The 26576-nt window shown below is 45.1% G+C and overlaps 1 protein-coding gene across 1 annotated transcript; it reads right to left on the minus strand.

The window, feature by feature from the left end:
* On the minus strand, positions 1 to 26548 carry SCAMP2 (secretory carrier membrane protein 2). The gene is made up of 9 exons (XM_084642416.1): positions 26375 to 26548; positions 18394 to 18474; positions 17403 to 17492; positions 14542 to 14659; positions 9558 to 9686; positions 8697 to 8856; positions 7878 to 7979; positions 4360 to 4477; positions 1 to 2401 (listed from the first exon to the last, which is right to left on the minus strand). The coding sequence occupies exons 1-9, from the start codon at positions 26429 to 26431 to the stop codon at positions 2255 to 2257; spliced, it is 1002 nt and encodes a 333-aa protein (XP_084498542.1). The 5' UTR covers positions 26432 to 26548; the 3' UTR covers positions 1 to 2254.
* Between the last annotated feature and the right edge of the window lie 28 nt (positions 26549 to 26576).

Genomic DNA, 26576 nt, shown 5'->3' on the forward strand with positions numbered 1-26576 from the left:
AAGGTTGGGGGGTTAGGTTTATTTTGTTTTTTATTTAAGCACAAAAGTGTGACTTGACATATACATTTTTACATGAAAAGATTAGAGAGGGAAATACATCAGAAAGGGGGGGATTTTAAAGTCTAATTTTTTCATCATCATGTACATTCAAACAAGTGAGAGGCTAGAGGAAACCTCACCAGGTACACTGGATCAGCTCAAACAGACCTGGTTTACCATTACCCTGGAAGGGGGGTGGTTAATGATGACCCAGTCACTATTTCCATATAACACACACCATGGAAACTAACTGCTCCTTTGTTCACATGAAGGTATCAAGCACTTTGCTCCTCCCAATTTTTCCCCTGCCCTTCATCTTCCTCAGAGCCCACAAACCAAATGGCCTGGGCCCTAATCTGATAGGGATTAATTAACTATGTTTTGATTAGTTAACCAGATCAAATATGGATGTAAGCAAACCCCCAAGGGTCCCAATTCCACAGTAGACTCCCCCCGCCCCAACTCCACTCAATCCCTCTGCAGAAAGAGCAAAATTCTCAACAGACTGGGTGGCACGGACGCCAATGATAGCAACAACAAGGAGCAAACAGCTCAGGGTCCTGGAGGCTGGCCTTTTTCTTCTTTCTAGACAGGCTGAATAATTACTTTGAACACACTTCAGACCAGGAGCTTCCAGATGCACTCAGCAAGCCCTGAAGAGTTTCCGCAGCCTCTGAAGAGAGAGGCATCAAGGCTGAGTCTGGGGAGGAGTTTCCGCATCGCACAGCCACACCGATGCTGTCATCATCAATTATAAGCAATTTGCAAATGATCACACCATTATTTTCAGGGCTTTTACCCACTCTTTCCCAGCATTCCTGGATTTCTTCAGTGCATAGGAGCACTCCTGCTTTCCCCTCTCCTAATCCCTTTTCAGCCTGCTGGTGGAGAAGTGAATCTCCCCCACACTTTTCCCTCTTAGAAAAGGGGCTTGTAAGACCAGGATACTAAAAATTCAACACCCATCAAGGGGTGGGGAGACAGAAAGCAGCTGGTGAAGGGCAGGTATTTTTTTCACTGCAGAAGTCACAAATCTAAAGAAAGAGCAGATTTCACCCCCCCATCTCAAGAGCTCTCAGGAGTGCACCTCAAGAACTAACCAGTTGCTCAAGGTCAAACACAGAGGCATGCAGTCCAGAAAAGATGGCAAGTGCTTCCAGCAACAGCCCCGAGAGGGTTTTGCACAGACACTGCTTTCAAAAAGGAATATGCTGCAACCAAGACTTCTCTCTCTTGAGAAACGTACGAATTTCCCCTGGAATCACAAAGCGCCATGGGACGATCCTCTCAAATGTGGAGAACAAGCTGGGCAGGGAAGAGGAAGGGCCAGCTGCAGGCATATGTAGTGTTCTGAACCTGGCACCACACTCACAAGGGGCTGAGCAAGCTGTATAAAGTCTAGATCACTTCCTCTCAAAAAAGGTTTGCTGGCTCAATTCACTGCACCACGTCCTAAGTCCCATGGGACACATACCCAACCCCGCAGAGTCCCCCATGAAGCCGCTGGTCTCTCAAATGCTGCTACAGTGGCTGGTGAGGTACAGAGATTATCCCCACCCCCACAAGATTTAAGGCTATGGTGAAGGCTGCACCCCATTAATTAACCCTCCACACATCTCCTGGGGGCTACAGGAATAAGATTCCATAATACAACCTTGGGTAGAACCCTCCCCCAAGGTGAGAAAAAACAGAAGCGGGAGGGAGATTTGCACCATGATGGGATGGCAAAGAACAGTTCCCCAACAGCACTCTTTATGCCACACGTTAACCGGACCCCATGGGAGCCAGGCAGTAAGAGGTTTCAAACAAAGGGCAGCTTTCTCCCTTATTATTAACACCCACCTCACGTAAGTTACAAAATAAATCCTTCAGAGCAAAGCCCAATGGAAGAGTTGCTAAAAAGTGATGAGATTCCTCTCTCTATCACTGGAGCACGGGCAAGCAGGAGAGGTAGTAAAAGAAATGTCGAACCTGTCCTGGATAAGGAGAGCTATATTTGATTTAAGAGAATATTTCCCTATCCCCCCACCCCAAAGCAAGGAAAGAAGAACTAGTCGCCAGAAATGCAGACGAGCTGATGCTACAGAGACCTCTTCTCATCTCAGCAGCCGGCGTCATGGAGTTAGCATGGTGCCCGTGGAAAGTGCATCTTAAGATCAGGTTGTGATGGAAAAGGAAGGGGAAGAGGGCATGGTGGAGGTGCCCATGGGAAGGGCTAGTTTCCCCGGAAAGCGCCCTGCGCAGCTGAAGAGGCAGCCCCGGCAGCTGCGTTCTGGAAGTTCCTGTTGGTGAGGATGCCTTGGGAGAACTCTTCCTGGGCCCTTTGGAAACTGGCTCCTGTCCGGCGATACAGAGAGTGCACCTGAGAAAGGAGAGAGAATCTGTCAGCCAAAGGACTCTCCCTTTTGCCCCAGCACCACCTCTCTACGGGACTTCCGGCCGCTGACAGAACCTCAGGACAGCACACAGGAAGCTAGCAAATCCCTCTCCCCCTAGTTCCATCACGAGCTAGCCTTGCAGGCACGAAGGGATGCCACGAGCAAAAAGAGAGGCTGGCAGCCAAATCACGTCCAGTACCAGCTGTGGAAGATTCAGGAGGAGGAGATCATCACTCATTACAAAGTAGAGCACTCAACTCAGCGGAGGATGAATAACCAGGGACCTCCTGACCCCTAAACATTGTGGGTCACACAAGAGACCTGGGTATGATGGTACTTGATGGCACAGAGGCGGACATCATCCCAGGAGTCATTTAGGACTCAAGGAGGCAGCGACTATGGAATTCACTCACGCCCCTGCCCTCCACCTCCAAGATTCCCCAGGTATCAAATCAGTTGCCTTTGATATCTGGCAAACATTCATCCAGATACTGCAGGAGGAAGGCAGGTGGGGCGTGTTTGGAGCAAAACTGGGACAACAGGAGGTAGATGTGTTTCCCAGACAGCAGGCTGTAGAGGGAGGGAACTGGCTCATGGCTGCAGGGGGCAGACCATGGCATAGTTTAAATGGGCACCATGTGGTGGTGATGGTTTTGAAGTATTTGGCAGAGGAATGTAAGAATTACTTTCCCAGGTCAGCCCAGTGTCCCATCTCCAAAACTGGTCAGGACCAGATGCTTCAGGGGAAGGTCCAAGAAGCTTCTTGATGGATAATTATGGAATAATGTGCCCATAACTGATGGGCTAGGAAGAAGCTAACAAGTGGCGCATTCCCTGAACCAGGAAGACTCACAGCCCTTATATATTTTATCCTATCTAGTGTAACTGTGGTTGTTCTCATGATCCATGTAAGTGTTTGATCTTTTCTGAAATTCTGGTTAGCTCTTGGCCTGAGATCTTGGGACAGTGAACAGGTCAATTATGCACTGGATAAAAGTGTGATCAGAGAGAGATGAGATTTCTGTTCTCTAGCCCATTTGTTATTTTGTCTACGTCTACCACATCCTCTCTTTAGACTAACCAGTCGCTATCTTTTCACTGACTCTTGGTATGGAAGTCTCTTGCACATAGCTGTAATCTTTTCCACCACCCACCCCTGCTGTACAGAGCCAAGCACAGCAGTGCAGGCTAGGCTGTACCATCTATCTCATTCACAGGGTGGCAGGATCCTGCCAATGTTCTTTTCTTTCCTATGCTTTATGCATCAGGGCATAGTTTGCTTTTTTGACTGCCATTACACACTGAGCACAGGCCTTCAGTGACCCATCCCCAATGAAGCCCAAGATTTCTCAAGTGGTTGCTGGGTTCTAGATTAATTGTAATGTCTAAGACCAGTTCATGCGATGCCTGCCAGTTTCATTTCCCTGCCTTTGTCAATGTTGAATTTCATCTGTCCTCATACTGCCCAGTCTCCTACTGTGTCTGGGTCCCTTTGAACTTCCTGACAATATGTTCTAGTCTCAATTAACCTAAATGGCATCTGCCAATCTTGCCACTTCACTGCTCTCCCCTGCTTTTCTAGATATTAAATGCTGGCCTTGTGGTAACCTTTTGCCATATAGAAAACAGACAACATATTCCTCCTACTTTGTTGTCAGTCTCTTAGCTAGTTTCTCACCCACATGATTACTTATGTTTCCATCACAGCTTCTTGTGAGGGACTTTTACAAATCCAGGAGGAGGAACAGGAAAACATGCCTTCCAAAAGCTCTTGACAAACTTGCTACTTTCATCCTTCCTTCGAAACTAAGCTGGTTACTAACCACAAAAAACTCTAGAAGAGACTATGATTCAATACCTGGAAATCCTTTGCTACTGGTGGTGAGCTGCCCCTAGGATGCAGGATCTAAGTTGGAGCTGCTCTTGTCTTTCAGTAACTTACCTTCTTTAGGAGGAAGAGTGAGAGGACAGCACACAGCGTGAAGAATGTAGCCACCACCATCATGATTATGGACACAGCCAAGTTTGTGCTTGTCTCGCCCAGAGCTGCAATCCAACCACTGTAAGAAAGAGGGCTCATCACATGAAGAGTACCAGGTATACACAGGGACAAGAGAACAGACAAGACTCTCGGAGAGCACTAGGTTACTCGGGTTATTTGATGACAAGAGGACTGAGGGACCAGAGAGGACATGCAGCCAAGTGGAGCTGCTGCAGGAATATCAGACCACAGGAAAAATTCCTTACTGAATTCAGTCTCTTGCAGGAAGTTACCCATTCTAGATGCTAGACTAGCTTTGAAAAGGACCACTGAGGTGCCTTCCCATTCCCTTGTACAGTTCCCTTCTCACAGTGCAGTATGGGTATGTCTACACAGCAATGTAAGCCTAGGGTTAGTGGGACTCGAGTCAGCTGACCCGTGTCAGGGAACCCTGGGCTTCAGTGTCTACACTGCATTTTCACCCTAGGTTAAGGATTTTCAGACCTGTGCTCAAACCTAGGGCTCTGGCATTCACACTGCAGTGCATGGACAAGAGTCAAAGTAACCCTATCCCACAGTGCCTAGCCCCCGCCTCCACCCCCATGTCGACATTCTAGCCCTAGGAAGGTGGTGCACTGTGGGAAAACTCTACTGCCCACCCTGTTTCCTAATTGTGGTGTTGCTACTGATGGGACTCAGCTGCCCATAAGGAGCACAAGTTCATCAGCTACATAATTAGCGCCTCTCAACAGAATGGCTGTAGTGTGAGAAGGCTTCATACTGAACGGCCATCGAATCTGAGAAGTGGGCTCTCCAGCTCTAGGCGGTCACAGTAGTGGGAAAATCCCCAGGTGTCCCTGTTCTGAGGAGAATTAGGACATCAGGCTCCAGGGCTGACAAACTATTAAACTGAAACTTTGCAATTCTTAAATTTTAAAATGGGCTGTTCAATGAAGGTGTCTTTGGTTGGTTGGTTTTTTATTTGTTTTGAAGTTTGAAACCTACAGTTTATGTCAGAGGAAAAACATGCCCCTCCCCCCTGCCTGGCTGCTGCTGACTGCAGAGCAGTGAAGTGCATCCCTAGGGCTTGAGGTGCAATGTACTCCAGCAGCCCTGGGGATCCCTTATCCCTGCCCCCGCTGTGCCCCAGGAGGCAGGGATAAGGGCTCCCTGGGGGGAAGTTTGGGGGCTGGCTCCCACTCACTGCCCTCAAAGTGCAGGCGCCCCTGCGCACACAGCAGCAGGGAGGACCTGGGAGCCACGGACAGGGGGTGCAGTGGGACCAAGCAGCTACTGGCATGGAGGGAAGCGGCAGAGCTTCTGACTCAGCATGGCTGGGGGGGATGACCCCCAACATCCTGGCAACTGGGAGCTGCCACCCACTGGTCAGCTTTGCTCCCTGCTCCTGGCAATCTCCGTGCACCAGCGAGGAGCCATAGCAGGATCAGGGAGTACAATGAGCCAGGCAGTAATGGTGCTTCCGGCCGCTGTGCTGGCTGCCTGCACTGCTACTCCTCTGCCGCCAGGAACTCTGGGATATGTCTGGAGGACTTCTGGGACCCAAGTCAAGATGGGGCTGTGTGTGCACAGGAAAGCAATAGGGCTTGGACCCTAGGTCCCAGCTTAACATGGGCTCGGACCCTCCAGCCCTGCAGGGTCCTGGGATCCTACGTCCAAACCCTAAATTTGCACAATTGGTGTGCGGATGCCGGGGAGGGGGCTGAGGGGGGGTGGGGAGGGGGAGGTTCGGCTTGAGCCTGGGTTTACACTGCTGTGTATAGACATACCCTAAAAGTAAACCCAATGTGGAACGCACACACACAAATGGTTGCTAGCTGGAGAAGAATGGCCAAAAGCACAATGGACTTGGGAAAGGAGGAGAATCACTGGGCCACGGTCACAGAAAGGTACAAAATCCAACTCCAAAGAGTTAACATTGTGGGACTTGAGGCCCAGAATGCAGCTGGGGCACTTGTTTGTAGCAATTCTGACCCACTCATTTTCAGAAGCAGTCTGACGCCTGCACAGAGTATTATGCTAACCCTGCCTGCCTCAGATATCCTCCGCATATGGTTAGAGCTCCCACACTAGTCAGGCTCTGCTGCCATGCATGAATCAAAGCACTTGGGACCTTCATAAACACCTTTATGGATAAAGTATTCTTGTAAAATTCTACTCGCTAGTTTATCATCATGAGAAAGAACAAGCAAGTAGATTTCTAGCCTGGCCAGTATTTTCATGAGAGTCTTGCAAGGCTGGGGAAATATTTGTGAGGAGTGGAAGAAACAAAGAAAATAGAATGAAGGAGCACAGTGTAAGAGCTGGATAAAAAGCTCCTTAGTAGATGCCAGTTCCTGAGATTAATCCCTGGAGTTCCTTATGGCCATATCCCTGATAAAGTGCAAAGGATTAGGACTACTAAAACACCTAGCTAGAATCCAGAATTATCTATTTGGACAAAAGTCCTCCTCTCACCGTTAGAAAAGGACATTTAATTTCAACTGCTAAATAAACTGGATCATCTTTTGCCAAAGGAGACTGAGAAGCAATTGGCGAGAAGGAAATATTTGACGTGTTTCATTAGCTGTGTATTTTACACTGTGTTCAAGTAGCATTAACCACAAATCACATTATTTAGCCACTGATGAAAATACTGTCTGTCTGGGAGAGGCTCTCTCTACAGATCAGTGGGTTCTTGGGAACCAGAGTGCTTGCCCAAGTCAGACTAAAAATGGAGTTCCGACTGTGACTCAAAAGGCAGTGATAGGGTCAAAGAACCAGGAGAGGGAGGGAAGACTTTGCCCAGGAGCCATTCTCCAGGCTGTGGGCAAAAATAGTTTGCGATTTCACTGCAGTTGTTACCTGAAGGTGCCACCACAACTAAGCTCCCAGCTCTGACCTTTTCACTATTCTTCACATGCATAATGTTAATAGTGGGGGAGGGTGGGGGGTGGAGCTGGAAAAAACCACCCCACTTCTGTCTCAGTTTAATTTGCAGCGGCACACTAAGAAAGCTCTGCTCTTGTTTTACAGGGGATCAGAACTGCTGACAGATGGATTCTGGTACCCAGTCTTTAGATTATTAGACATACTGATCTATAGAATATCACCTCCACCAAAGCAGGCTATGTGGGTTTTTAGAGTAGCCAGACAAGATTTCCATTGAAGCCGTGGCACCACATAGGCGTAGAAAGACATTTAGAAATAAAAAGCAGGAGACAGCACAGTAAGGAGTGATTGGGAACTGTCAGGCAATATCAGCAGAGGAAATACATGCCTTTGACTTGACTAAAATAGGAAGCGTGGCAGAGAAAGGCACCCAGCTGAACTCTGCAGAAGCCATGCACCAAGAGAGAAATGGAAGAGAACAGACAGCTTTAAGAACAAAAAGCAAAGAACAGAAACTCTTCAGACAACTGCAGTCCTGTGAGAAGGTGCCAGTTCAGGGCTGCATTGCACACACTGTAAGTCATGCTTACCTGTCTCCCCAGCCAGGAATGCCAACTGCCTGGATGATGTAGATTGCAATTTGGCAGAAAAAGATCAAGAAGAACACAAAGAAGCTGAAGGAGCTGTCAGACCTGCAAGGTGAGAGACGGGGCGAGTGAAATCCAGGAATCCCCAGGACAGACGCACGATACAAATCACAAAAAAGCATTTCGTAAATAAATGGGCAACAATCGCAATGAACCCTCCCTCCAGCTGACGATTGCATGAAGGGTAGGGATTGTGGCACCAAGAGGAAGCCAGGCAGCAAGAGAATTAAACACAGGGGCTGCAATATGCACTCACTCATTCCATATGGTATGTAGGATGGTAAAACCCACATACAACCCACATACAACCCAGTTTACTGGGCTACTACTGTCAAGAATTTTCTGAGCATAAATAGTAACTAGGACCAAATAATTAGCTGGGGTTTGGACACTGGATATGTGTTAATGTCTCATTGACAGGCATTTCCGAGTTAGTTTAGGTTTCTACTGTCTAATGTGGCACATTTAGCCGCAGTCAGATGATCTTTCACTACATCCATCTCAATAGGTTGTAGATTTTAACGTGAGAAGGGACCGTTAACATTATCCAGTTTAAGCTCATCACAGTGAGCACAAGAAGATCAATCTCTCTTCCATACCTGCAGCACACACCCCCAACATTCAGTCTGTAAGGGAGGTTTTGGTCTATCTAATGTACTGAAGACTTGGAAAATCCCCCAGGAATACACATTATGATCAGATTAAACAGCACTTCCTCCCAGTAATGGCCATATCCCTGTTAAACTGAAAAACTGTACTTGCCTGAAAGCCTTGTAGATGGGTCGATACCAACAGAGGAAAGCACAAGGGGTGAACAAAACAAACCACAGGATTGAGAGACCAAAGTCTACTCCTCTGTAGGAGTGGATGGTGAACCATGCCAGGCAGGCAAGCAGGTTTAGAAGCAGGGTAACTGAATGAACTGTTCAGGATGAGAGAAGAAAGGAAACAGATGAGTAATCTCTCGGAAAACCCACAAAGTACCAAAGCATCACTGCCCTCTCATGGACCACAATGCACAACATTGTCTATAGAAACTAGATAGCACGTGAGCCATAGTTTCAGCATTTCCCTTCCCTATCAAGGGCTGTCTGCATGGAAAGGTGGATCTTACTGTAAGGGTCCCATCTGATACTGCTCCTTATCTCTCCAGCCTAAAGGCTTAATTCTTCTTAACTGCCTGCTGGGGCTGTGATTATTTTCCACCTAAAGTAGTAATTGTGTGGGATGTTGTAGACAGATATCAAGAGGGGAGCAGAGTTTGGGTTCCCTGATGCATTATAGTTAAACACATCCACCATCCTTTCAGATTCATAGATTTCGTAGTCCAGAAGGGACCGTTATGATTACGTAGTCCTACATAACACAGGCCACAGCATTTCATCTAGAAATACCTGCATCGAGCCCAATAACTAGGCATTTAACTAGAGTCTTTTTTAGATCTGTCTTTAAAAAGCGGAGGACCAGGATTTTACAGCTACTAAGACAGATGACTTCAGCATCAATAGTTGCTATGGAAAAGTCAGCATTTGATAGAAAGCCTCCTGAGAAAGAACCATTCAAAATTGTCCTTCTAGCTCAACACTGTTTCCCCAATTGTGCCAGTTATAGGTGGTTACTCACGCATCCACAAGTAATACAGCATCTTGCATGTACGCTGGTGATCGGCTGGGATGTCTGCAGAGAAGTCCTGATAGAAACATGGCTTGATTGGACACCTCTTGGGAAAGGGTGGCCAATTGTTCTGTCTCGCTATAAAAGGAAACAAGGAGAGATCCCTCAAGAGAGTACCCTGGTTCGACAGACTCCCTAAAGCACGATAATTCACAAGCAAGCAGACTAGTAGTCAGTATATATTAAGACTGTACTCTTGGAAGATGATGTAGCAACCAGACCATGGCAAGAAATTTGATTTGAATAGTCTGAGCCTTAAAAGTGAACCTGCATCAGGAGCTTCACTCATGGATGGATAAACACTGCTAGGAACCTGACACCAGTGAAATAGGTCAGGTGTTGTTTTAGAGGCCTCTGATATCATGGGGTTAGGCCAAGACTGTGGAACAAACTCCCGCAGGGACAAAGGACCATCACAAACATCATCTTCCGCTCCAAGTGCGGAGCGCACTTCTTGGAACTGCCTTCTTTAAACACACATAGCAGTGAGTACACACACAAAAAACCCTACCAGAATCTAAACACTACAATACACTACACACACAATTCACGCATGACAGGTGTCACTCACTTTGCTTAGTGTGCTACTGAAAGGTACTCAGATGAGACTATATCAAATTACATTACAAAAATTCCAATAAAAGAACATTAAGGCTGCAAAGTCAAACATCCGAGTTAGGAAACGTCAGAATTAAGGTTACTTGTGCAACCTTAATTTGGTCTTCTTGTGTGTGTTACAATAGTCTTTAATTACATGATCATACTATTTGTTCCCCTGCCTCATTCAGTGAATGGGTATTCAATATTACTTTGTATTGTCCACATTCAATGTGTGGCTGTCACATTAATTTATCTGCACAACATCCCTGTGAGAAAAGGTGGTGGCATTATTTCCATTTTACAGTTAGGAAAATGCGGCAGAGAGATTAAGGCCAAAGTTGTCAAAAATGTCTAATAATTTAAGGTGCCTAATGTGGGACACCTAGGGCCTGATTTCCCAGAGTACTTAGCATTAGGGCTGTCACTCGATTAAAAAGATTAATCATGCTTTTAAACAATAACAGAATATAATTTAAATATTTTTGGATGTTTTCTACATTTTCAAATACATTGATATCAATTACAACACAGAATACAAAGGATACAGTGCTCACTTTATATTTATTTTTAATTACAAATATTTGCACTGTAAAAAACAAAAGAAATAGTATGTTTCAATTCATCTAATACAAGTACTGTAGTGCAATCTCTATCATGAAAGTTGAACTTACAAATGTAGAATTATGTACAAAAAATAACTGCATTCAAAAATAAAACAATGTAAAACTTTAGAACCTACAAGTCCACTCAGCCCTACTTCAGCCAATCACTCAGACAAAGAAGTTTGGTTACAATCTGCAAGAGATAATGCTGCCCACATCTTGTTTACAATGTCACCTGAAAGTGAGAAGAGGTGTTCGCATGGCACTGTTGTAGCCGGCATCGCAAGATATTTATGTGCCAGATGCGCTAAACATTCACGTGTCCCTTCATGCTTCAACCATCTTTCCAGAATATGCGCGTCCATGCTGATGATGGTCTCCTTGGTAACGATCCAAAGCAGTGTGGACCGACACATATTCATTTTCATCATCTGAGTCAGATGCCACCAGCAGAAGGCTGATCATCTTTTTTGGTGGTTCAGGTTCTGTAGTTTCCACATTGGAGCGTTGGTCTTTTAAGACATCTGAAAGCATGCTCCACACCTCACCATGCTCAGATTTTGGAAAGCAATTCAGATTCTTAAACCTCGAGTCGAGTGCTGTAGCTATCCTCAGAAATCTCACATTGGTACCTTCTTTGCATTTTGTCAAATCTGCAGTGACAGTGTTCTTAAAATGAACAAGTGCTGTGCATCATCTGAGACTGATGTAACATGAAATATATGGCAGAATGCAGGTAAAACAGAGCAGGAGACATACAATTCTCCCCCAAGGAGTTCAGTCACAAATTTAATTAATGCATTATTTTTTTTTAAACGATCAGCATCAGCATGGAAGCACGTCCTCTGGAATGGTGGCCGAAGCATGAAGGGGCATACGAATATTTAGCATACTTGGCACGTAAATACCTTGCAACACTGGCTAAAAAAGTGCCATGCAAATGCCTGTTCTCACTTTCAGGTGCATTGTAAATAAGAAGCAGGCAGCATTATCTCCCAAAAATGTAAACAAACTTGTTTGTCTTGTAACTGGCTGAAGAAGTAGGGCTGAGTGGCCTTGTAGGCTCTAAAGTTTTACATTGTTTTATTTTTGAGTACAGTTATGTAACAAAAAAAAAAAAATCTACATTTGAAAATTATACTTTCACAATAAAGAGATTACACTACAGTACTTGTATGAGGTGAATTGAAAAATATTTCTTATTTTTACAGTGCAAATTTGTAATCAAAAATAATATAAAGTGAGCACTGTACACTTTGTATTCTGTATTGTAAGAAAATATATTTGAAAATGTAGAAAAACATCCAAAAATATTTAATAAATTTCAGTTAGTATTCTATTGTTTAACACTGTGATTAATTGCGATAAATTTTTTTAATCGCAATTACTTTGAGTTAATCGCGTGAGTTAACTGCAATTAATCGACAGCCCTACTTAGCATTAGATATCACTTTATATTAGAGCCAAGGAAATAATTGATATTTTGGTTCTGTGGCCGAACCAAATTAAAAAAAAACAAAAACAAAAAACACCATTTAGTTTCTAACCAAAACTCAATTTTTTGTTTTTTCTTGACATGCGGGAAAAAAAAACTGTTTTGATTTTAAAATGTCAATTCAAAACAACATTTCAAAATGAACCATGTTGATAGTTCCAGGTTTCTTCTTCAGGATTTTTTTTTTTTTGGCTAACACTATTCACCCAATTTGCAAATAGTTTCGGTGCCCCCAAAAATGCATTTTTCAAGGAATTTACTGCACCACAAAAATTTCACCCAGCTCTACAGTGTGTCCAAAGCCCAATTCTAGCTGGTTTCAGTTGCAGTTGTGAGTGCTCAGCACTTCTGTAAATCTGGCTCCAAGTGTCTTATGTTGTGCATCCAGAAAGTTGAGGAACACACAATTAGCGGGCAACTGTGAAAAGCTTGTTTTAAGTGACTTGACAAGCATCACACAGGAAATCTGTGGCAGAGGCAGGGCTAGAATACCACTGTGGAGAAATGGATTGTATTTCCTTATCAATAAGACTCTCTTCTTCTGCAATTCTCTGCTTCATTCACTACATGCACACAGTGTAGTTGTAGTCAGTTGGTCACAGGATATGAGAGAGAAGGGGGGGGGGGGTGAGATAATATCTTTTACTTGACCAACTTCTGTTGGTAAGAGAGACAGTTCTGTAGCTCAAAAGCTTGTCTTTCAACAGAAGTTAGCCCAATAAAAGATATTACCTCGCCCACCCTGCCTCTCTCATTGATTACACACGTTCCAACTTCTACAACAAATAAGGCGAGTGTCCCAGACAACTATCTCCTTCATTACACACAATCCTGCTGCATTCCCAGGGCACCATCCATCCTATACAGTGAAAGGGGCAAAGGTTCTGTGGAAGAAATAGTACGTGATCATGTAATTAAAGACTATCAGTGCGTATTCACAAGGGGGCTGAATTACAGTGACACGGGCAACCTAATTCTGGCATTTCCTAACCTGAATGCTTGACTTGGCATTTAAAAAATTGTTAAAAGATTAAGGCTACAATCTCCTAATTTTTAAAAACACTGACAAAAATCCCATTATGCGGAACCATACTGACCACCAGCTTGAATCATCAGCAGGCTTCAAACCTTTAGATCTGCAGAACGGACCACTAACACTTGAGCTAACAGTGTAACTGGAAGTAGTAGCAGGCTGTTATCCTCTGTGTGGACCAGCTACTAGAAGGGAATGAGACAGATGCTTTGCCAGTGAGTTCTGCAGTTCTTTGCTGACAGCAGAGGAACAGAAACTCAGGGCTCCTGGATGTGAAGTCTAGTGGTTATAGACCCTTCTTTCCCTGTGCCTTCTTTCTCTGGGCTGCGGTATGCTCAGTACAGACAGACTCTTCTGAGAATTTTGCTGCCAAACTAACAAGGGTCTACTGAACATGTGCCAACAGCCTTTTCAGAGGCTCAAAATTGGCCAAATTTTAGTGAATTTTATGGGGACTGACACCAGGGCAACTAAGCTGCCAAAGCGTGGAGCAACAGAGCTCCATAACAACAAGACGGTTGAAAGAATATTTTAACATGGATAAAACAAGGATTTTTCCTGAACCTCATTCTCAGAAATCACTGAATCATTTTAGCTAAAACTTTCCAAAAAAAAGTTAGCCTTAGGCACACACACAGCACGGACAATTTTAGCCTGAACAGTAAAAGTTTGGCAAAGTTATAAGCAACTGAAAACAGGATCTTATAATGCAGGCAACCGTAACTGCGGATGGTACCACAAACTCCACCTATAATAAAACAGCCACTTACAGGTGAGTGCCTGAGAACATCAGCATGTGCATGAGACAAATGGGTAAGAGGTGTCACATGGTCTAACGGATTGAGTATGGGACTGAGCTAGGTAGCAGTCCCCCCACCCTGACACACACACACCATTATAGGAAAAATGAAGCACAAAGTCCAATTGGATCAAGGTTACATACAGCTGGTCTCCTGAATCCCAGCCTTTAGCTTTTATCACTCTCCCCCTTGTGGGATGTCTCAGAATTGCATTAAAACGGTGTGTGTAAGTTTCCATTGCTGTGGCACTTAGACATTTCTCATGCAAACTCAGCCCCAGCACAATATAATGGGGTCCGACACCCTTCAGAATGCACAGGCCAGGGGAACTCTTGTACACTCGGGCTTAGACAGGTGTGATGCACAGTATGGGTTCTTAGACAGGGAAAGAAACACTACTCACAATTAAAGTTTGCTGCATTACTCTGCAACTCTCGCTCCTTCCTCTCCAACTCTGCTGCTTTCCTCTCCAGCTCCTCCTGTTGGTGAAGGAGTCCATCCTGGGCTGCTGAGACTACAGCCTGCATGGAGAGTCACCAAAAAGCAATCAGAACCAAAGAGTCATTCAGTGGGGAGAGGGTCCCTTCCTAAGGGAAGTGGGGGATGCACACACACTAATGAGTGTTCCAGCAACATTCAGAAGGCTGAGGACATCTCAGAAGCAGAATATTCATGGTTGGGTCTGAGACCTCCTTCAACTTTCTGCCTGCATCGTGGTAAGATGTTAGTAATAGATTTCTACAGAATCCACCAGCAGCTCCCTTCTCGTTGCCCATCTCTTCCATGAGGGTGACTCTGACAAAGTGGGAATCTTCTGGAATATTTTTATGAAGCCGGTGTGTGCCTCAGTTTCCCTCTATACTTTGCATTGCTACCCAGTGGGGGCAAAAGGGTTAACAATGCTGCTGGAACTGCATAGGAGACACTGGTATATGTGGCACCTCGCTGTCTGGGAGGAATGAATGGAGTAGGCAAGGAACTGTTTGAAACTGATTCAGATTAATAAGGGGTCCAGAGAGACAATTCAAGCTCCATGACTCATGCATGGCGCTGCCTGAAGAACAAAGACTGGGGGGGGGGGGTGACCAGCAAGGAATACAGCGTGGGCTTCTGGTTCTGGCTGCTCTCCTGGGACTGACTGAGGGAGGTCAGGGAGAGATAGAGAGCCTGCAATGGAGCTCACTACAGCTTGGCTGTGAATCATGCTGGTTTGGCCAGAATGGTTTATGCTTTAACCTTCATTTCCCTATGCTAACGTAGGGACTTCCAGTGCCGTGTTCCAGCCGACTAAAATATCCTACTCTGTTCTGAAAATGCTGCTTGGCTGTCACCGCAAATACTGGCTTGGGTTCATTAGTCCCTGAAGACAGGACAAGTCTCTACACAGTCTACTTCAGTTGGACTCACTGGGCAGAGCTCATGGTGTGAAACAGGAGGGCTGGAGCCCATACACTCAGTCTAGGAGATAGTGAGGCTGCATGACCAAGCCTCAAGGAAGGAGTGGGATCCTTTGGGGTTCTGCCATGCTAAAGGGGCTCCTCCAACAGCCGGTTTAAAGGCTCAGCACAGAACAGATCCTGTGGATCCATGACTCCATAGCTTCTCTGGCAAGTTATTCTACTGTCCAGTAAACCTCATTCTTGAGAGAGTCTTTTGAGCTACTTCATCCACTTTTCCTGTTTGTTTAAGGTCATTACTTTTTGCTGTCCTCACATTAACTACTGAGAATCTCAGCATGCCCAGAAGCTTGTGCTTCTGGACCAAATATCCTTTTGCTGCTCTAGTTTAGCTGTTATGCTTTCTTCCTGGGTCTCCTAGAGGCTTTCAGCCCTAGGTTTTGCATTTAAACTCAGCCCAGGCCAGCTATGACCAAATCACTTTCCCATGAAATCCATTCTGGGGTCTCTGAAATGTGTTGCTCAACGAGGGACTGAAGGGAGACAATCACCTACACCATGACCCCCTTCCCCAGTTGACTCAGCAGAGAGGTCAAAGGCTGAATGGGGGAGGTTTAGATTGGATATTAGGAAAAACTTTTTCACTAAGAGGGTGGTGAAACACTGGAATGCGTTACCTAGGGAGGTGGTAGAATCTCCTTCCTTAGAGGTTTTTAAGGTCAGGCTTGACAAAGCCCTGGCTGGGATGATTTAACTGGGAATTGGTCCTGCTTTGAGCAGGGGGTTGGACTAGATGACCTTCTGGGGTCCCTTCCAACCCTGATATTCTATGATTCTATGAATGAACCATGAAGACAGTCTCCCCCTTAAAAGGACACATTGGTGGGGAAAACTTGCACTGCTGCTACCCCCCCCCCCCACCCTCCCATGGATAACTAGAGGGCTTCAGAGCTGCTAATCTGGGACCTTTCACCAGCACTAAGATAATTTAAACAAAACAAACAAGATAAGAACTCCCTCTCCCCAAGAGTCTCTCTCATTACCCATTCTGGATCCTTTCCAAATTAGCACCAATTTGTTTCAAGAGCCAGGAGCCCAAGTCTGCTCTGGTGGTGAGGTGTAAAGGCAAAGCTAAGAGGTCCTTACAATGAAGAGTAGACAGTGGACTCCTGGGGTTTACGGAGTATGGCGAGTCTAAAGAGAGGCAACCTCCCAACCTGGGATAGGAGATTTTGGAGGTCCAAGAAAAAGGCAGTGAAGCCCCCTCTCTTCTCTGTACTTTGCCTACCTTCCCCTGGATCTCTTTTACCTTGTTGCTATTCTGAGAACTGAAATCTTCTCCTAGCAGCCTCTGTCTCTCTGAATTCTTGCTCGCTGAGATGAACCTTGGCGGCTGGTACTTGGTGGCCTGTCTAAGCAGCAGCTGCAACACACAACTGCACTGTGTCCACACTCACAGAGCTGAGTGTGGCTATTCACTCCCTGAAACTAAGCTAACACCGTTAACAAGTTATGGGTGGCACTGTGCGAGAAGGCCAAGCAGAATGGGACAAAAAACAGAGTTAGTTTCAGTAGCAGAGGGAAAGACATGGGGGCTTTACATGGTCTACTTCTCAGAATTATTTGCAAGGCTATTAAATAGTCCCCATTGCAATGCCAATCAAAGTAATAAATACAAATGAGGGCAGAGCTGGTCAGCTGCAGCCTCCCATACCCCACCCAAATTAATCCAATCCCTATAGGAAAGTCTTGTTGATGGCCTGTAAGATGATAGAGGCTCGTTTGTATTCCAATAGTTTTGCTTGGCGGAAGCCAAGGTATGAGCTCTACAGACATTCAGCAGAAAGGTGGAGGCTGGATATACTACCTGTGGAGTGGGTTCCACAGATGGCTGTAGGACAGCGGGTTGCGAAGGGCCAGCAGGCTGCGTCGCTGGAACTGTCTGAGCTCCATTTGTCTAGACGAAGAGTGACACAGCAAATGAGCATTACACACACTGCTCCAATTAGCTCTGGGAATCGCTGAACACCAAGTGCCTTCAAGTAGGTGTGTGCCAAATTGGAAGGCAGATCTGGAGTCCCAGGTACACCAGGCACCATCCTGCATAAGCATCTTTATTTTATGTTTCTGAATCATGAACTGTGAAATCTGATCTCCCCTGTGAAATCTGGCTAGTGTAGGGAAGGGGCAGGGCTGGGGGCTCTTACCATGCTCCGGTCTCCGGATGCTAGTCCCAGCCAGGCTGGGGAGGGATGGGACTTCCTCTTCCCCTATAGGGGTCGCTCCCTGGGCCAGGTCAGACCTATCTCTGAGAACTTCCCCCAGCTATAGGTAGCTCTGAGGCTGCTGGCTAGGAGCCCAGCTCTGAGGGCAGAGCTGCCGCCAGCAGCAGTGCAGAAGGAAGGGTGGAAATACCGCAACCCCTACAATAGTCTTGCAACGTCCTCTATGGCCCCCTTTTGGGTCAGGACCCCCACAGGTACAACACCGTGAAGTTTCAGACTTAAATATCTGAAACTGTGAAATTTACGATTTTAAAAATCCTATGACCATGAAATTGACCAAAATGGACTGTGAATTTGGTAGGGCCCTAATTATATCCCTTGGCATGAGACTTGTTCTGCTTCCCACTTTGGGATTGCGTTGGCCATGAGAATTCCTGCAGGGAGCTCATCAGTGCTCTGCTCTTGGGAGTCTCATGAGAAGTGTATTGTGCATGTATGTAACACAGTCACTGTCCAGTAGGGACAGATCTGTGAATGCCTCATTCATCTTATAGTCCCCTCTATCAGAGGACCCAGTTTCCTGATACAACAACAGGTATGTAGATATTTGGTGCAATCACATGAGCCACATACCAGCCGGGAGTTCTCAGAGAAGGGACTGAATTCATCCAAGCTGCCTTGGTTAGCATGTGTCAGCTGTGTCACTGAGGGATCCTGAAAGAGAACAGGGAAAGGGACTTAAGACAGAGGTAGAAGTTAAAGGGAAAAAAAGAGACAGCCTCTAGACAACCTGCTCCACATGTTCCTTATATTTGTCAAGCTAAACAAAACCAGTGACTGATTAGAGCTTCTGAAAGCAATACCATGTCGTAAGCACTTAGTGAAATTGAGGCCGAGAGATTAATTTACCAGAGATCAGTCTGCAGCACAGTTGCCAACTAGGACCTAGATTTCCTCTCATCCCTGAACTTTACTCACTAGACAACAGCTACCCTGAAGCCTTTTGTAAAAGCTGAAGAAACTGGTAGTCCATGCTGAGATGATGCTGCAGTCTGCCTTTGCATAAGGCTCCAGTGTCCTCAGGATGACAGAGTCTCAATCAAGTGCAGCAGAGAGCAGCTGAACCAATTTTCAGGTAGAAAGGTGTGCTAGGTGACAGACATCTGATACCACAAACTGATTCATGCAGCCCTCTTCTGGAGTACCGAACTATCTCCCAAAGCAGCCATTCTGACAAGGCAAAAAAGCTATGAAGGGTGAGCCTATGGTTTCAGGTTAACTGATCACACTATCATACTTGTAAATTTAAACCCAGATTTCAGCTGGAGTATCAGTTTCTCCTTCCTCCACTCAGTGCCAGTCTCCTTTTGGTCCCTTCCCATAATCATACTGCTATGCAAAACCTCTATGTCTTCTGAAGACAACTTTCTTCTTCCCTCTGTTGAACATTATTTAACCCAAGTCTCGTGTGATGCAGTTTGTATGAAAGCAGGTATACACAGCAAAGCTGTGTCTTGCTAAAGGTTCTCCCTTTAACAGCCCAGACACTGACTGCTGCTGACCCTCAAGCATCCTTTCTCCCAAAGATAAAATTATGTACAGTTGCTTCTCTGTAGAAGCCTTGCTCACAAACTGAACAGCCATGTAATTTTACCTTTGGAGTTCTGCTTAAGCAAGGTGCTTTCTCCTCTCCAGCAACCAATGTATCTATCAGCACAAGCCATTTTATTTTTGTTGTTAATGGGGCAAAAAGTAATGGCTAGGCTGGGCAGGGGAGGAGGAAGAGCAAAATCAGATATGTAAAGGTCAGCCAAGTTTCCTGTTGATTAAGCTCCATGACATCAGAGCTGTAAACCCTGGGAAAGCCAATTGACTTGTCTCAAACATACTGTAGGCAGGTCTCTTGCCTTCCAGTACAGCTTTCTGATCAAGTGTATATAAAAAAAGCTCCGTTTAATGGGTAACTTTAGACACATCTAGAGATTAGACACTCCCTGCCTAACTGGTTACACAAGTTTATGAATCACTCCAGGATGAAATCGCAGAAACAGGTACAGGTTCTTAGATGCTGAATTGAATTCACCAGGCAGAATAGGGTACCAGAAACATTCCAAGGAATCTATATATATGAGCAATTCTGCAGGCAGGGGATTCTCAGAACAAAGGGTGCATGTTCTACTCAACCACTTCATCCATAGGGTGAAGCACATGCGGAAGAAGAGCACCAGTTTAACCAAGTGTGCAGACAATACACCTTCATTGGATTTAACCACAAATGGCCTGGGAGATGGAGCAGTTGGGGGAAGGAAGGAGCCTAAGCCATCAATTTCTTAAGAATTTAGCCTTTTTTTAAATCAAAGTTTCAATTCCTATTCCTTTGTAATCCTAAGAAAACCTTCCACATGTGAACTCTGACAGTGCTGTCTTCCTGAGTGCATGGACAGGTAGTCCTACCCTCTCTGCATCTGTTCATGGCTTTCCCAAGTAGCAAAGTGAAGCTAACAAGAATCTGGTCAGCTTCTACCTGGAGAAGGAAAAAGAGTTTTCTGACTTGTCTTTCTGACATGTCTTTCCTTTCCAGACACTTCCTCCTTCCCATATCACACAAAACTCAATAACCCTCTTAAACCCTGCAAGAGCACTGTCCTTTTCCTATCAGAGACATGGATTCTTGTCTAGGCTAGAATTTAGGTGTGACATGAGGATGCATTAGCTCCCCTCACACTTTAACTTGACCAGTTTTGCACACCTTGAAGGCAGTATGCCTTGTCTACACTAGACTTTTAAAACATGTTAGTTAGAACATGGTAGCTACTGTGGAAGAAAACAAATCCTCTCTCTCTGTTTGGATGCAATAAATCAGACAATTTTTATTTCAAGCAATTGCAGGGGGAGACTGCAAGGCAGGAGTTACCCTGGCCTTAGACAAGTCTCCGAACTACAAGCGGTTTATCACAGATATTTGTAGTTTTCGTTACAGGCATTGACGAATAGCAATTGCACTTTGTTCATACGTTTTCCTTCCTGATATCTTATTATTATTATTATTATTATTGATTTTCTGCTACAAATACATTCTATTTTGTCTAAAAACAAGGTCAGACAGCTTAGCAATTTTCCATACGCTTTTCCCAGTCCTGCCTTTGCAAGTCTTGCGTTATTAGGGTTATAGTTAGCCTAACTTTTGCTCTGTTTCTAACAGAACCAAGGTGGCTACACTTAAATCTCTTTCTCTCACTTCCTAAAGCACATGGCACAGTGGAGCGTTGTTAAAACCTGTTAAAAGTATGAGATATTTATACCAGGGGTTCCCAAACTATGGTTTCTGAATCTGATATTCTGTCAATTCACCTGACAACTTTTTAAGGTGGTATGTGAATCAAAGTTTGGGAGCTGCTGATTTAGGAAACGCTTTCTAGAAGTCATTGTAAGCTATCCCTAGGTTTCAAATCCGAAAGATGAAATGCTTGGTAGTTCCTAGAAAGTACAAGAAGAATTTGATAATGTCAGTCCTTTGAAGCGAGAGTAAGATCTTTTCATTCCCCACATGCTGCTCACGTGAAACTCATGGAAGCAAAAAGTGTTACTTTGTTCACAAGACGCATATTGCTAGATTGCTCTGTGAGATGCCATGAGGAGACTCAAAGATTTACTACCTTGTTTAGCTTCCCATATACAGTCAATAAACAGGATTTTAGTTCTTTACTTCATGCTACAGTTTGCAAGCCCCAAATGGCCTTGATCTTGGACCAAACTTTACTAACACAGACTAAAAAACTTTTAGAGACTCAGTTGCAAAGACCGTGTGTTTCTTTTAAAGGCAAGCATCACAAATACATACAAAAAGCTAGTTTTATTACTGTGCTAGCTGATAGAGCCAAAAACTTCTGTGGCTGAGCAAGAATTGGAGTACATCAGGTTTGTGCAGGATGGGAAACTTGTACTCTCTTCTGGTAAGACCTGGAATCTGGGTCAGCTGATAGAATCACAAAGGTAATAAGACAGCTTTAGGAGTTGCGGAGATGAAGGCAGAAGAGCTCACATCTCAACTGGCTGGCTTGAATGTAGAGGTGTTCATGTAGACAGTGCGTAAGCTTAAGTAAAGTCAAAATCCTCCCCATGCTGTTATTGACCATGGCATCAGTCACAATTTTGCACTTGCTATTCTGTATTTCAAAAGATTATCCCACCCTCTTAAGAAATTTGAATTTATTTTGACTATAATTTAAAATGTTATTTATGTCCCAAAGGATGCTGGAGATTCAAGCTCTTATCTACACCTTTGAGGCAAACATGCGCTACTCTGGAGCGATCTGCCATGTATACTGGGTTGCTGGGGAAATTAACAAAAAGTCATTTGGCTGTCATTTTGGAATGTACCACAGAATGAGAGTCAGATTTTCAGGAGATCAAATCAAGCACATCTATGAGTGTACAGTGCATTTCATGATTGACCTTATCAGTATTATGAATTAAATCTCCTACTTATCAAGGAAAAGATACCTTGTTGTTTGAGGGTTTGCTGTGCGAGAACCAGAGCAATAGACAGTCCTGAACCTGACTGAGGCCCAAAGGGTAAATACACTGCTGGGGCTTCAGGGGCAAAGCTGCAGAAAATTCAGGACCACGTGTCCAAAGCTGCTATCAGTTAACCACCACCATCATATATATGGTTTCAATTATTTGAATCCACATACTGTCTAAAGGATTAAAAGTATGATAAAGAATTGGCCCATTAACACAATATGTGAATTGTTAAAATGCCAAACTGGATTAGTGCTATTCTGCATAACCATGATCTAGATTTCAATCAAATGGACGTCTATAGCTATTTGCAGTGTTGTGGTAGCAGTGTTGGCCCCAGGATATTAGATAGATAAGGTGGATGAGGGTAATAACTTCCACTGGACCAACTTCTATTGATGAAAGAGACAAGCTTCCAAGCTACAAAGAGCTCTTCTTCAGGTCTGCGCTCTGTGTAAGAACTCCGGGTAGCTCCAAAGTTATTTAGCCATTAGAGTTTTTACTTGAAACTGAAACAGATTACATAGGCTCTCTTCTGAGTCCATCAGACTGCTGGTGGCAGTGGCATTTTCATCTATATTAAAGCAACTCAAAATTGAACATAAACCCAAGTGAGAATCACTCGCTTTAGAAAACAGAGAACATGAATGAGAAACCCTGACCCCACAGTCCAAAACAGAACATGCAGAATGCAAAGAAATGTCATTAAACAACTACAGGAACAACTGTGAAGATATCTGTACCCTTTCTTTTAATCTGTAACAGGAAATCAGATTGGATGAGGGCCAGGGAAAGTTGTAGTCAGAAGCCACAGACAAGCTTAAGTGATGCTGCTATTTTTCTGATTCCAATAAAGCTCTTTGTTCAGTGTTAGAAGAAAGTGACTTAATTCTTTGCTACAGTCACACTGCAATATTTTGTTTTAATTTACTTAATGATACCACAGACTTAAAATTAGGATGAGCCCATATTCTTGCCAGACAACCAAATTTGAAGCTTCAGCTGCCCTTGGACAAGTGATCAGAATCTTTTCCCCCAGGTTGCTCACTACATTAGACACAGCATGTCCAGAAAAGTTCATATTATACTAGTCACATAAGACAGAACCGCCCCTTCCCGCCCCCAAAAAAGGAGCCTCACAGTGGATGAATAAGAACCCCATTGGAAAAACAGACAGACAATTGAAGCTATCTTTGACTGCATGGAGAGAAGGAATATAAGAAACTGAAGTTATTCAGCAGGAATGGAAAGCATTCCTTTGGCATACACCCAGCGCAAATACACACCTCTGACTTCCTCTGTCACCTGCATTACATGGATTATTGAAAAAAATTAGAAGACAGAATCTAGAGGCAGGCGACTCTAGGATGGCAATCTGATCTTATTGTTTGAACAATGAGCTAAACTCAAGCACAGCCCGGTTTGGTCAATGATTCTGTGGCAGCATGATGATGCACAAACCAACAGAGTATTTACACGCCCCCGTATGCAAATTGACAATATCCATATTTCCAAGCCACTAAATGTGCCCAATAAAGGTGATTAAAAAAATCATGAGCCACTTCTAGTTCTCAAACACACCCCAGCAAATACTTCTGTTTTCATTTGAGTATGCACAAGATTATTTCTTAGAGACTAACCAATTTATTTGAGCATGAGCTTTCGTGAGCTACAGCTCACGAGGAAGTGAGCTGTAGCTCACGAAAGCTCATGCTCAAATAAATTGGTTAGTCTCTAAGGTGCCACAAGTACTCCTTTTCTTTTTGCGAATACAGACTAACACGGCTGTTACTCTGAAACCTAAGATTATTTCTGCTTTCTACGCCCCTTGTGTTTATAATGAACTCAAAATCTTGTTATTAAGGATTTTAATTACTGCTGGCTCACCAGATTGCAATATCACAAAAGCTGTCTATGAAATAAGAGGATATGCACCAAGATGCAGCTTCCTGTTATACCCTGATACTTTTCTGTCATGTAATAAAGGTAAAGAACTTTTTATAGAAACAAATTTCTGAAATGTGAAGTGTTAACATTTATCTTCACATCTACAGCCATGTTACTCAGGGTCAACAGACTGTTTTTGGAACCCTCCACCAACTCCCTAGGTAAATAAATGCAGGTTTCAAGGCAGCACACACAGACATCAACTCAGCGTAGAAAGAATCCAGGCAACATCTAGAGTGTTTGCAGGATTCCAGAGCACCTCAGAAAGAAGTCCTTTCTCTTAGGCTGCCAAGGCTAAACCTCTGTTAGAATACACACTTAACTCTGAATGCTGAGCAGTACTGCCAGAGGAGAAGGACCCCTAGAACATATGGACATAACATTGCACAAGTCAACACAGAATGTGAACCAACCAACAGCTGCTATGCCACAGTGCAGCAATGCAACTATCTGACAGGAATATTTAACATACCTACAACTCTGTCCTGACACTTGCAATCCAGTGTTGCTAAAGCTTTCTCCTGTACCACTGCATCACAGTAACTGACACCATGTCATGTACACCCAGAGAGATTTTAATGTCTCATTCACTCATCAGAATAAATTTTGCAGAAAGAAAGTGTGCGCTCTTTGAACCAAGAGCGTGGTATGCACATTTACCACAAGAATATGCATGTAGACGAGGCAATGCTGGTACACTATGAGCCTCGATGACTACATCCTAATACTGTCCCATGATCGACTCCCATTCACTTGCACACACTCATTCAATGGGCCTGATTCTCCTCTCACTCACACTGCTGTGTACGCTCCAACATAGAACTGGTTACAGTAAGTGGAGAACATGCTACAAGGTGTCTACGACAGAGCTGGGCCAGTTACAAACCATATTTTCACAATATGGTGGGTGACTGCCAGCGTAACTGAATGGGAGACAGCCAGCACTGGCTGGTACAGCCAATATATTAACCTAATAAGTGGAAATAGCTGCTCAAAAAGATTGGGAACCACTAGCCCTTAAAATACAAAAGGAACAGTGATCTTTCCTAAAAGGGGCCACAGGACATGGATGCACTTGAAATACAGTGTCTGTTCTTAATAAAGACTATTTCCCAAGATAAGCTTCAAGAAGGTAAAAGAAGAAGGACAATCTTGTGGTTAATACACTGGATCTGAGTTCAGTTCCCAGAGTTCCCACAGACGTCCTGCATAACCCTGGGCAAATTGCTTAACTCTCTATAAAATAGGAGTGATACTACTACTGTTCTCCCACGCTTTGTCTGGTCTATTTAGATTGTAAGCTCTTTGGAACAGAGAGCATCTCTTATGTGTATGGAATATCAGCGAGCACAATGGAGCCTCTCCTCTCAGTAGGGGTCGTAATACAAATAATGCGGTCTCAGATTAATTTAGATCAGTGGTTTACATTTTGCTCATCTATATTTGTGTATGAGACTAAGGCCTAAGCCTGCCCTCGCGCATGTGGTTGCAACACCCAGAAAAGCCAATGGGAGCTACACCTGTGAACCACTGGCAAAACCAGGAGCCCGTCACTGTCCCAGCCAATGCCTACTTCTCCCAAGGCACTGAGCATGCCCTAACCCAGCAGGGCTGCGACTTGGAGCAGTGTCCTGTTGGGTCAGGGCCGCAGAAAGGGGGGCTCTGAGGTGCATGGTGGGTGAGGTGCATGGCACTGCGAGGTGGGTGAACTAGGCCCCCCAGACTGTACAGAGCCGAGAGGGGAGCGCACAAGCGGCAGGCACCAGGCAGGCTGTGGCGCTAGGGGAGGGTGGAGCACGGGCCAGGGACCCCGGGGGGGAGTGGGAGGAACGGAGAGTTGATGGGGCAGGTACTGGGGTGGGGAGGGGGGCAGGGCAGAGCAGAGCAGCGTTGAACCTCCCCGACTTGTTGCTGGGTCCCGCCTCCCCCGATACGCGTCGCAGACCTGGGACTCCCCCGGGGCTGGCACAGCCCCACAGGATCGGGCCTCCCCTATGCCCCCATCAGTCCCGCCCTCTCGCCCCTGATTGGGCGGCGCGGGTCACAGCGGCCCCACCATTGGCAGGCGGCCCCTCGCTCAGCGCCACGTCCTGGCGGTGGGGCAGGGGACGGGGAGCCGCGGGGCTCGGACGCGCTCTCCCACCTGGAAGGGATTCACGTCTACCGGGTCGGCGAACGGATTGGTGTCGTAAGCCGACATGGCAGGGTCAGCGTCCGACTCCCTGCCTGCGCCGGCTCGTCCGTTTGTTCGCTCGCTTCCTGCTCCCTGGGAACGGGACACTTCCGGGAGCGAGACTGCGCGTGCGCCCCACTCAGTCTGGGCGGGGCATCGACTTGTCTCTTTT

The sequence above is a fragment of the Lepidochelys olivacea genome (genome assembly GCF_965140295.1).
Source record: "Lepidochelys olivacea isolate rLepOli2 genome assembly, chromosome: 10".
NCBI lineage: Eukaryota > Metazoa > Chordata > Testudines > Cheloniidae > Lepidochelys > Lepidochelys olivacea.